Raw genomic sequence first — 12,771 nt, 5'->3', positions numbered from 1 at the left:
CGATTCTGACTAATATCTTCCTCCCTCTCTCTTCCCCTTACTACCTGGTACGCTCTTACTCTTACTACTATATACCCTATGATCCTGACTATACTGATATGATTGATATCGATATACTTGATACCCCTTCGCTTTCGATATCGGTATATCTATACTCCCTCCACCCAAATCTTGCATTCTCCCTACCATATATATTTCTTTTAAAATCTGAATGTCCATTATCGCTCTTGAATATAAATCGATATATTACCGATATTCCTCATATTGCTGCAAAATCCTTCTCTCTCTACTCATTATATATCTTTCTATCGAAATCCTGATCTCTCTCTATCGACCCCTATATCCTCGCCACCCTGGGCTCTACGCTCTACGCCTCGATACCCTGTATATCTACGCCTACCCCTACGCGTACCCCGACGCCTATACCTATACCTACACTCTCTATATCTAAATACCTACCCTCTCTATACTTACGCCTATCCTATCGCCTATATCTGTGCTCGCTATATCTACTCTCTCTACCTCTATATATAATTATCCTGACTATATTTTTGGGATCTATATCTCGATATCTCTATGCTCTCGAATATATAAACATATATATTATCGATACTTGAATGATTCCTGCTGAAATCACTCTTTCTCCACTCGAATGATATCTCTTGTTACCAAAACCCTGACCTCTCTTCTACCCTGACGAAATATCCTACCCTGATCCCAATATACTCGCTACCCTACGCTCGACGCTCTACGCCTATACGAACGCCTTGACTTATACCTATACCTACGCCTATACCTACGCTGGTATCTACCGGACCTGTATGTCTATTTTCTCTATACCTACGCCTATACCCATACCTATGCCCTCCGCACCTATATACCTATACTCTCTGCACCTACGCCTATGCCGACGCCTATATATATGCCTATGCTCCGTACGCCTACGCTCTCTGCACCTACGCTCTCTGTACCTACGATCTCTGCACCTACGCTCTCTGTCCCTATGCCTATCCTCTCTATACCTATATGCCTGGTATACTACTACCCCTACTACCTATATACTATTACCCGGACCGTACTATTACCCCTACCGCTATTACCCTTACCACTATTACCCTTACTACCCGTACTCTATCACCCTTACCACGATCACCCTTACTACCCCTACGCTCTATCCTACCCCTACCCTCCATCTCCCTACACTCGGAATCTCGATCCCTTCGCCCTATGAATACCTATGCGCCTATGCTCTCTCCGTCTTGATGCTTGATACCCGAATATATGACCCTGACTCGGATAATATATTTTGGGTCCTATATCGCCATCCTCTACCCGATTGATCTATATATTCGCAATCCTAACTGGATGCCGGCCGAATGCATCCTCTCTCTCTCTTCCCCTGACCACCCGATACGCTATCACCCGGACCACACTTCTACTCGGAATATCGATATACTCTATACCCCTACGCTGTCGATTTCTATCTACCTATACTCCCTCGATTGGGATATCGGATTCTCCCGACTATATATTTTTCTACTGAAATCTCCATTTCCACCGTCTCTCTGGTTTATGAATATATATATTATCAATATCACTGATGTATGGGCGAACATCATCCTCTCGATCAATGATATATCTTTCTTTCGAAATCCGGATCGTTCGTGATGCACCCTTCTATCCTCGCTACCCTGGGCTCTACGCTCTCTACCTCGATATATAATTATCCTCACGATATTCCTTCGCACGATATCTCTATCCTCTACCCGATTGATCTATATATTGTATTGATACTTTAATTATTCCGGCCGAAATCACGCTTTCTCTACTTGAATCATATCTCTTACTACCAAAACCCTGACCTCTCTCCATTACCCTGACCATACTGATAACGATGATCCCCTATATACTCGCCACCCCGGGCTCTGCGCTCTGCGCCTCTATGCCCTTTTACCCTGTACGCCTACGCTCTGTGCACCTACGCCTACACTCACCCCTGCGTCCACGCCTACACATATGCCTATGCCCCGTACGCCTACGCTCACGCCTATACCTTCGCCCTCTGCTCCTACGCCTACGCCTGCTCTTTATACTCTCTATACCACGGGCCTCTACACCTATACGCATACGCTCTCTATATCTATACATATACGATCTCCGTACCTATACGCCTATGCCTACGCCTGTGCCCTCGCCACCCGTACGTCTATACTCTCTACACCCACGCCTGTGCCCACGCCTATGCCCACGGCATACATACGCCTATACCCTATTACCCTCACTACTATTACCCTCATCACCCGTACGCTATCACCCTGACCACCCGTACGCTATCACCCTGACCACGCTATCACCCTGACCACGCTATCACCCTGACCACGCTATCGCCCTGACCACGCTATCGCCCTGACCACGCTATCACCCTGACCACGCTTGGGCTCTCTATACTACCGGGCTCTATACTCCGTACGCCTACGCTCTCTGTACCTACGCCCTCTGCACCCACGCCTACATCCACGCCTACATCCACGCCTACATCCACGCCTACATCCACGCCTACATCCACGCCTACATCCACGCCTACATCCACGCCTATCTATATACCTATGCCCCGTACGCCTACGCCTACGCTATCTACACTCACGCCTGTGCTAACGCCTGTACCTACGCCGGTGCTCTCGCCATATGTACGCCTATACTCTCTAACCCGATATGCCTGGTACGCTACCACCCTTACCACTCCCTATACTATTACCCTTACTACGCTACACACTATCACCCTTACCACGCTTGGGCCCTCTATACTACTGGGCCCTATACCCCTAAACACCCTACACTCTCGATACCTATATGGGATGATCTTGATATTCTGTTACGTCTTTGTGCACAAAAACCTATCTTTCTAATATCTGATATTCTGTTGCGTTTTTATGCATAAAAACCTATCTCTCGAATGCCTATCTTCTGTTGCGTTTTTGTGCACAAAAACCTGTCTCTCATATCTGATATTCTGTTGCGTTTTTGTGCACAAAAACCTATCTCTCGTACGTCTTTACATTCTGTTGGCTTTTTGTGCACGAAACCCTATCTCTCCAATGCCTATCTTCTGTTGCGTTTTTGTGCACAAAACCCTATCTCTTGAATGCCGAACGACCCACCTTGATTATATATATCTACTGAACGACCCTCCGGGAAATCCGCCGATCCCGTGAATGATAATATATTCCGATTCCGCCATCTACTCGACTTCATGCCCCTGATAAATCCTTCGACACCAAATGAACTCCTGTACTAACCGGGACTGCTGGCATGCAATCTCTTCTGCCATACCCCCAAAATACCGCTTTAACTGCTCCTCATCCGTACTATCCACCCCGACATACTGTAACCGTCGATCCCACGCCGTACGGATCTCCGCATGCGTTTTCTGGCTGAACAACATCATCGCCACCATCGGTAACAATGTGTGCCGGTATTGCTCACATCTCTGCTGCGCCTCCGTCGTCCGGGATATCGCTTTGCTGGGATCCCCCTGCGGGCATATCGACTGCGGCATCCCACACCGGAAATGCGCGCTGTAATCCTGGTAACGGATCCCATCAAACGCACGCATCCGCTTCCACCACGCCTTGGCCTCGATATTATACCCCCACGGACACCGAAATAACTCATGTCCGTCATCCCTCCCCTCCTGCGCACACGACCAACACCGCATCAACCACCGTCCGATCTCACTCTGGAAATACATATCTCTCTGGATCTGGTCCTGCCTGGCCTCGGGTCGTTGGCTGGACAACTGGGCCCGCTGGATGTCCTGCCGCCGGAACTCATGTCGGACGGCCATGGGGATGGACGGGCCCTCTCCCCGGGACCCCTGCCCTGCGTTCTCTCCTGTGGACCCTGGGCTGGGGCTCTCTCCCCCGGACCTCTCGCTGGACCTCTCGCCGGACCTCTCGCTGGACCTCTCGCTGGACCTCTCGCGGGACCTCTCGTGGGACCTCTCGCTGGACCTCTCGCGGGACCTCTCGTGGGACCTCTCGCTGGACCTCTCGCGGGACCTCTCGCGGGACCTCTCGCTGGGGCTCTCTTCCCCGGACGTCTGCACTCTGGGTACCCTGGTATGCCCGTCCGGCGTGCTGCTCTCCATCTCGTCACCGATATCCGTCTCACGTGGATACCACCCCCGATCACACCCATCACATGCCGATTCGTCGTCCGTACACCCCGGCCGGACATGCCCATCTAAATATTCATCTAATATCACCCGCCGGCATCCACCCCCCGCGTCCAACGGCAACATATACTGCTGCACCCGCTGCTGCTCCTCCGCGGACTCGGGCATCCATGCTGGACGCTGCTGATATCCCACCCGCTGCCCCTCCGGCTGAATGATGATCGCCTCACTCGGCAACCCGTCACGCCCCGCACGCCCGCTCTCCTGCGCGTAATCCAATATCGTACGGGGCTGCCCCAAATGGATCACGCTGCGGATGTCCGGAATGTCGATCCCCATGCCTAACGCGTTGGTGGCCACGATCACCGCCCCCGCCGTCGTACGGAACCGGGCTAACACCCCATCTTGATCGTGCTGCTGGCTGAAATATGCGTCACACCCTAACTGGTCCGCCATCATCCGGACGTGCGCCACGATACTCCCATATACGATCACCCGTCCGGGGTGGGCCCGCTGGACCCGCTCCTGGATAAACTGGATCACCCCGTCCATCTGGATCCACTGGGATGGGTGATCGTACCCCGCCTCCACCTCCGGGCACCATACCCGGTATGCCACGTTGGGCCGGTGCGTGCGGGCCCGGTATATGGCCACCTGCTCCCGGGGCCACCCCATCCGGTATAATAACGTGGGCTCGGCCGCCGGGGGTAACGTGGCCGTCAACATGACCATCTGCGTCTTGGCGGCCCGCAACTCCCCCATCATCTGCAACTGGGGCCGGAAATCATCTTGATGATTCAACACGACGTGGCACTCATCGATCACGATCCGCTCCAACCGCTGCAACATCCGCTGCCGGTTCAAAAACGTCCGGAACCCCTGGCTGCGGGTGCTCTCGGGGGTGACCAACACGATCGACGCTTCGTCCGGGGGCCGCTGGCGGTCGTACGGCACGCATGATATCCCCAACTGCTCGCACCGCTGGACCATATCCTGGCGTAACGCGATCAACGGGACGACCACCACCGTCAATCCACCCCCGACCCACGCGGGTAACATGAATAATATGCTCTTGCCCCCCCCGGTGGGCATCACCGCCACGACCGGGCTGACCCCCTGCTGGATCGCCCGCAACGCGGGCTCCTGCACCCCACGGAATACCATCTCGGGCCGTCCGACCATCTGCTGGAACGACTGCAACATATGGGCCTGCTGTAACTGATACCGCCGCTGCGTCCGGCTCTCCTCGGCATCATCCTCCCACGGATTCGGACGCTTACCGCATACCCCGGCGCGGACGGCGGATGCAAACCCTAAAAATTGATGCCAATCCTGGCTGGACTGCCGGAACCGCTGCCGCCGGTGCGTGGTGCTGTTGGTGGGCTCCATGATCGTACGACCGTACATCATCCCGGCCACGTGGGACGAATGGGTGGCTTGCAAATCCGCAATATGCCCCATAAACTCCTCCTCGTCCATCCCACCCTCGTCGTCGGGGTCGTACGGGGGGGCCGCCTCGCCCGTGCCCTCCTGCACGTTACTCTCAAACTGGCTCTTGCCCCGTAAATACCGCCGGCTGATCGCGATGGCGATGTCGCGGTATGCCGACACGTGGACCGCCTGCCCGTGCAACCCCGCGGCCGTGGCCGATTCCAACGCCTTCCGGAATCGTACGCCCGTCCACGCCTTCTCGCTGCCGGCGTCGGGGCCCCATAAATACTCTTGTCGGCGGGGGGTGGGGGTGCCTCGCTGCTGCCACTGATATGCTTGCAATATCTCCACAAACGGCAACACCAACCATATATATCGGACGACCAACTCCCCAACCTCCTGCGGCAAATACCGCTGAATCACCTTGGTATCGTTGGTGATATGGAACCCTTTGTGATATCGGCTGACAAATACCACCATCCCATCTTCGATAAACACGTTGCGGATCTCTCGCTCGCTGTTCCGGTACCGGATACTCAACAACTCGGGCGTACGGCTGGGCTGGCCGGCCGTGATATGGATCGCCACGCTTAACCGCTCGCGGAACCGGGCCACCTCGGCAAAATACCGGTCAATTGCACGCATCCGGAACCCCTGGCCGTCCGGCTCGCTGAATCGCCGCCGGAACGTGGGCTCCTGGGCCACCCGCTGGATCAACCACTCGGCCCCGTGGACGGGCCACTGCGTACGGGAATCCTTGATAAAACTCCAATCCGCCGTCCGCTGCGTGGGATCGTCGTATATATCCTGTAAATCAATACTGGGGATCTGTGCACCCTCGGCGAATATCAACTGCTGGTGAAACTGGTTCCGCATGCTCTCGACCAACCCGTGGACCATCCCACGGAAATCACCCATGGTAAAATGCAACTGCTTATACAACAACTCATCCTCGCCTTTCCATCCGATATGCCCCTCGGACGGGGTGTTGAAAAACACCTTCTTTCCGTACGTGCGTAAATCCAATAACCACTGGACCGGCCCGTGGGTCCCACGCACCATAAACGCATCCACCATCAATCGTAACCACTCGGGAAACGTACGAATCACCCGACGACCCTGGATCTGGGTGGGGGGTCCCAAAATGGACGTGGTGGGGGATCCGGGCATGGGACGGGGGGTGGGCGTCTCTCGGACGGGGCTGCTGGCATAACCCTCGTCCCCGTCAAATATATATCCGTCCGCGACGGGGATATCGTCACCACGGAAATGGGGCTCCTGGCTGCCCTGCGCGAACCCACGCCGGATGGCCAACGAATCGGGGTCTAACCGCAACGCCTTATGCAATACCAAAAAACGGGCGATCTTGATCAAACTGGATATCTTGGGGGGGTAATCCTCCACCCCATCCCATCCGGACAACTTCCGGCCCAACACGGCCGATGCGCATATAAACGCACACCCATACTCGTGGTGCCGGATCCGCTGGCGTAACAAATTGATGCAAAAATCCATAATCGCGCACTCCAACGGCGATAACTCGTACGGCTCGGGGTCCATGGGGTCCGGGCTGGACCGGCCCGCGGCCTGCGCACGCCGCCATACGATCTCCCACGACCGCTGCTGTGCGGGGGTGAACTCGTACGGGGGACTCTCCCAATCGTGCGGCTGCTGGGTGCGGGTGAAAAACATCAATATCCGCTGCCACGGCTCAATATGGTCCTTGATCTCCGCTTCTTTCATATACGCCAACAACGGCTCGTACGGGGAATCGGCCTTCTGCGTGCGGGCGGCCTCAATCCGCACCAAAAACCCACTCGCCCGGGTGATCTGCTGGCTGACCATGGCCAATCGCTCCATGGCCTGCCAAATGGCCCATGCCGCACCCTCGGGGCCCTCGGCATCCTCGTCCGGCCGCTCCATGGACTGCACTAACGGGGCGGACGAAATGCCCTGTAAATACCGGACCCACCCCGTACGGTTTAACCACGGCGTGGCTTCGTCGATCTCCCCGGCCTGGATCACGGTCTGCTGGCTGCGGGCCTGCTGGGCCTGGAATGCTCGGACGCGCTGGACCAACTGGTGGATGGCATCCACGGGTGGCACCGGTTCGGCCCGCGGTGGAACGGGCTGGCGGATCTGGATAAAATGCGACCCTAATTGCCGCTTGAAAATCCGCTGGCATCTCACGGCCTGGCTATTGGCGTGGATCTCGGCCTGGATCTGCGCGATCTCGGACGGTTTCGGTCGACCACGGTGGCTACTGGGGGACCACTGGTGCTGTTCGGACCAATGGTTTTTCATGGACTTTAAATCGCGGCAAATATATACTGTACAACGTGAACATAATAAACCATCTTCAAATATGGTTAATCCGGGAATCGGGCTATCAACCTGGGTGGGCCAATGGCTGATATCGGGCTGGTCCTCAATATGGTCCCACTGCTGGACACATTGCTCGATATACCGTGCGGTTGTACGGGGTACCCGATGATTGGTGCCGGTTAAATGGGTGGTAATATTATCCCGTCGTACGGCATGCTCACACTGGTGGCAAATCACCACGTTGAACTCAGAATTGGTGAAAAAAAACTCGCTGGCCTGGGGACTGTGGGGGGTGGTTTCGGACATACTGGAAATGGAAATATCACACTTGGGGCGATTATGCAAATCCGTATGCGCAACTTCAACACCGTACGGGCAAAATTCGTTAATTGGCCTTGAAGAACGAACTGAATATAAAGCTGAATCAAATCAATCGACCCCCTGAATTTTCAGCTTTCTAACCCATGTGATCCCCTATACCCTATTGGGTATCTAGTGGCGGTGGTCGTACGGTGATGTATCACCCTAGCCCGCGGTCGGCACCTCTATTGGGTTTTTGTGCACAAAACCCCATCTCTCAAAATCCATATCCCTGAATTTTCAGCTTTCTAACCCATATAATCCTTGTACGGTGATGTATCGCCCTAACCCGCGGTCGGCACCCCATCAAAAAAACTCCCTGATTTCCAACCCCTGTTTTAACCATTTTCACTGCTTCGAATGATCTGAATCTCGGTTTGACCATGAAATAGAGGCTGGCGAAAAACATATCAAAATCTGAGCCCCGTCCGAGTCCAGAATGTAAATCCATCCTTATCTTGAAATAATATTCCATCGTACCCCGACCCACTTTTTTCCCCCCATACTAAAGAAGTCCACCCTAATTCCATCGTAGTAGAATGGAATTACCCCCATGGGTTAGGCTGGCGAAAAACATATCAAAATCTGAGCCCCGTCCGAGTCCAGAATGTAAATCCATCCTTATCTTGAAATAATATTCCATCGTACCCCGACCCACTTTTTTTCCCCCATACTAAAGAAGTCCACCCTAATTCCATCGTAGTAGAATGGAATTACCCCCATGGGTTAGAGGCTGGCGAAAAACATATCAAAATCTGAGCCCCGTCCGAGTCCAGAATGTAAATCCATCCTTATCTTGAAATAATATTCCATCGTACCCCGACCCACTTTTTTTCCCCCATACTAAAGAAGTCCACCCTAATTCCATCGTAGTAGAATGGAATTACCCCCATGGGTTAGAAGGTGCTTTAATCTTGAACTAAAAACATACTAAAATTTAAGATTCGTACGCCCTTGGGATCTAATTGTAGTCTACTCTTAAAGTTTTAATGTATCCTACCCCGACCCACTTTTTTTCCCCCATAGTAAAAATGGCCACCCTAATTGTAGTCTAGTAGACTACAATTACCCCCATGGGTTAGGACCGGCGGGTCGCTTCGCTTCTCACGTTAGACGGTAGCGGGGCCTTCGATAACGTCTCGCATATACGACTGATCCACTGTCTACGGAAGCGACGCATCCCGGAGATTATCACAAACTGGCTGATTAGCTTCTTATCAAATCGAAGCACAACCCTCTTACTGCAAGAAGGACGCTGTGCAAACGAACTGGTTGCTACCGGGATCCCACAAGGTTCACCACTATCACCAATTTTGTATCTTTTCTACAACTCAGACCTGATCGACGATATCCACGCAGCTGCTCCTGGCCGGGTGCTAGTGACAGGATATATCGACGATATCTGCATCCTTGTGTGGGGCGTTTCCCCTACTCGCAATTGTCTACTTCTCTCCGAACTACACGCTGTTGCTGAGACGTGGGCGAAACGGCACGCATCTAAGTTCTCTCCATCAAAATATGGTCTTATTCACTTCTGGAAGAGGGGTGCTGGCGCGCTGCCCCCGTACGGCGTCCAGCCACAGACCCCAGCCCTCACAGGCTCTGTCACGATTCAGGGCATCGAAATCAAGCCGGTGGCTTCTCTACGATACCTCGGGGTTATTCTTAACGAAAATCTCACAGCGCGTGACCACTTACTCCGCTGCCGCAGCGCGCACCTAAAGCAGCTTCCTTCATACTAGCCACACGCCTTCTCGGCCAATTCCGCCACCTACCAGAGACATACCACACCATAGCAGCCGCGTAGCGGCCACTCATTCCTTGGAGTGCCCACGGGCCTCCAGAAACCACCGATCCACTAATCTCCTAGGCCCTTCGGGCGCCTAGGGGCCACTGCGTTATTCGAAGACGGAGGGATAACACACGATCGAACACCATGGGAGATGCTTGCGGGGACGTCTCAGGCCTGCGCACGGTCAGCTGATCACTTTGCTTCTACCAGCGTTAGCGGTATGTGAGTACGGGTAAGGTTAAACTGCGAGACACGATCTGGCGAGCGAAGACGGGCGCGTTGAAGGGGTGCAAGTGAAGGAGAGAGGTTGAGCGTACGCGGAGAAGGGGCGTGCCGAGGTTTTGGTGTTTGCACTGTTTGGCTATTTTGGTCTTGGCGGACCTGTTTGCACTATTTGCCTTCCTTCCCCCCCCCCCCCCCCCACCCACCCTATCCGCCTACCAAATAGCCTACAGTTGCATCCGATTAGCGTTATTACCACTTGGTGATATAGTTGTTCCGGCTATCCTATAGTGCCCTACTGGCAAATCGGGCCAAAAGCCTGACAGATCCATGAATGAATACAAAAAAAAAAAAAAAAAAAAAAAAACTCCGCTGCCGTAAACGAGCCTATATATTTCTTAAAGTTTATGTTGAATATTGGTCAATCCACTAATAAATTTCTAATTTTGTAATTGACTGGTAATTAATAGAATGATAGGCGTAATAACTCCAACTTCAAGAGATATTCAAAAATTCCCACTTTATAAAGCGATGAAATGGTAGAATTGCATGAACGGACCAGAACAGGCGTAAAAAACGGTCATTTGTTTTGATGATTCAGCTACTTTATGAGCGCCAAGACCAAGTAGTTATGCAAAAATGGGCTTTCGTGGGGGCCCAGTGGGGGCCCATGATGGGCCGGGGGTTGGGCTTTGCGGAAGTCTAGTGCTGATTCGAACATGTTTTGCCCATTTCCAGGTTTTTGGTGGTTTAGCGGGAAGGTGATGTTACCGCCCTTAGCTGCGACCGTGGCCGAGGTCCTGGTCGCCTGATTAGTCCCAGTCAGGCCTAGTGTTACGACACGTCTAGGAAGACCTATACGAGAGGGGCCAGAACCCAAGAGTATAGGCAGAGGAGTATACTTCTACATGCGAAGGGCCCTAACGGAGTTGGGCCGGAGAAGGGTTGACCCGGTATGCCGGTGATCCGCTTAGCTAAGCCGCACAACAGAAGTAGCACGGCGGGAGAGCTGCATAACAGCTCTCCAGTGATTATATTACCATCAATCCAGACAGCAGCAGTACAGGAGTACGCTGTGCCGTGTTATCACTCCCATCCATCCAACCCCCTAAGACCCTGGTCTTAACACCTAGTTAAGGATGCATATCACCTTCCTGTAGTTCGTTTCCTCTCTTCCCTTTTCTCATCTCCCTTCCCACACACAATACATCCTGGTTTGCGTTCTCTCTCTGGACTCCTGGAATATATATTAACTTTCCATATTCCTCACAGTATTCAGATCTCTATCCGACCTCATAAAATCAGAATTCATAATGTCTCTTAAGGCCGGCACAGACGACAAGGGAAAAAGCGCACCCGAAGCAACGCCCAGCGCAAGGTGAGTCTGAAACCGTTGCATAACCGTCTCACTTTTCTTGGGGAAGGAAACTCTGACCTCTTAAATATTTAGTGTAATTCTCATCTCGTCAATAAATGAAGTTCTCCTACTCCAACGTACCAAGACTTCGTCATCTTTCCCCTCGGCCCACGTCTTTCCTGGAGGAAATCTCGATTTACAAGATGGAGAATGCCCGCCTCAGGGAGACCCCAAGCGACATGAGGACTCGATTGTTTACCGAAGAGCCGCGCTTAGAGAGCTTTTCGAAGAAACTGGCATTTTACTTGCGCGGGACAAAACATCTGGGAACATGATGATGATTGATGAGAATAAGAGAAATGAAGGAAGGAAGGCCATTCACAGCCAATCTATTTCATTTCTGGAATGGCTCAAGAAAGAGAACAACGGTCTTACCATGGAACCAGATACAGGTATATCTACAACTCTCTTTCTGTTCTTCTTCAGCATACTGATCATCTTGGAAGAAAATCTGATACCTTTCACGCGCTGGGTCACACCATACGGCGTCCCCCATCGGTATACAACACAAATGTATCTTTACTTTTTACCTATTCCGCATGACCATGAGCAAGGTCTAGACACAGAAATGCCAATTCATCCCTACCATGACGGAGGAGTCGAGATCACCGACGCTCGATTTCTGGAATCCTCTGAGTGGCTGCGGAAAGCCCGGGCGGGGCAAGTCAAGCTTCTTCCGCCTCAACATTTTCTCCTTTCTGTGGCATCGCAATTTCTGGATACCTGGACCCGCAGTCGTCAATCTCTAGTTGCTCTAAGGCGACAGCGACGAAAATTGCAGCAATTCTTGAACGCTGGATCTCCACCTTGGACGCACATCTGCATTTCACCCACAATTGAGAGGGTCTTATCTGATGGACGGGCGCTTGTGAGGCTAGATAAACCAGGGCCTGAGTTGGAGGGATCTGATCGGAGTGGAGTGAAGGACCGTGTTATGCTGGTCAAATTTGGCAAGGCAGGACCCAGCGATTTTGAGATCATATTGAAGGAAGATATTGATAAGAGCAAAATCTAATATAAAATGAGTGAAGACGGGCAGTTTCACCAGTC

The 12,771-nt window shown here is 52.6% G+C and overlaps 3 protein-coding genes across 3 annotated transcripts; 2 read left to right on the top strand and 1 right to left on the bottom strand.

Moving 5' to 3' along the window:
* Positions 1 to 2,016: 2,016 nt before the first annotated feature.
* N7520_005517 (uncharacterized protein) lies at positions 2,017 to 2,319 on the top strand (the record flags this gene model as incomplete). Its single annotated transcript, XM_057139451.1, has 1 exon — positions 2,017 to 2,319. One exon carries the CDS (start codon positions 2,017 to 2,019, stop codon positions 2,317 to 2,319), a length of 303 nt encoding a protein of 100 aa, XP_056997658.1.
* A 919-nt stretch (positions 2,320 to 3,238) lies between these two features.
* N7520_005516 (uncharacterized protein) lies at positions 3,239 to 8,236 on the bottom strand (the record flags this gene model as incomplete). The annotated part of the gene is made up of 1 exon (XM_057139450.1): positions 3,239 to 8,236. The coding sequence occupies one exon, from the start codon at positions 8,234 to 8,236 to the stop codon at positions 3,239 to 3,241; it is 4,998 nt and encodes a 1,665-aa protein (XP_056997657.1).
* Positions 8,237 to 11,617: 3,381 nt separating this feature from the next.
* Positions 11,618 to 12,736, top strand: N7520_005515 (NUDIX hydrolase; the record flags this gene model as incomplete). Its single annotated transcript, XM_057139449.1, has 2 exons — positions 11,618 to 11,682; positions 11,755 to 12,736. The coding sequence occupies 2 exons, from the start codon at positions 11,618 to 11,620 to the stop codon at positions 12,734 to 12,736; spliced, it is 1,047 nt and encodes a 348-aa protein (XP_056997656.1).
* Positions 12,737 to 12,771: the final 35 nt, after the last annotated feature.

This window comes from Penicillium odoratum, assembly GCF_028828045.1.
Source record: "Penicillium odoratum strain IBT 22623 chromosome Unknown utg000004l_segment0_segment0, whole genome shotgun sequence".
Taxonomy (NCBI): domain Eukaryota; kingdom Fungi; phylum Ascomycota; class Eurotiomycetes; order Eurotiales; family Aspergillaceae; genus Penicillium; species Penicillium odoratum.
The sequence above is the reverse complement of the archived record's forward strand: the minus strand, read 5'-3'. Positions and strand labels throughout refer to the sequence as shown.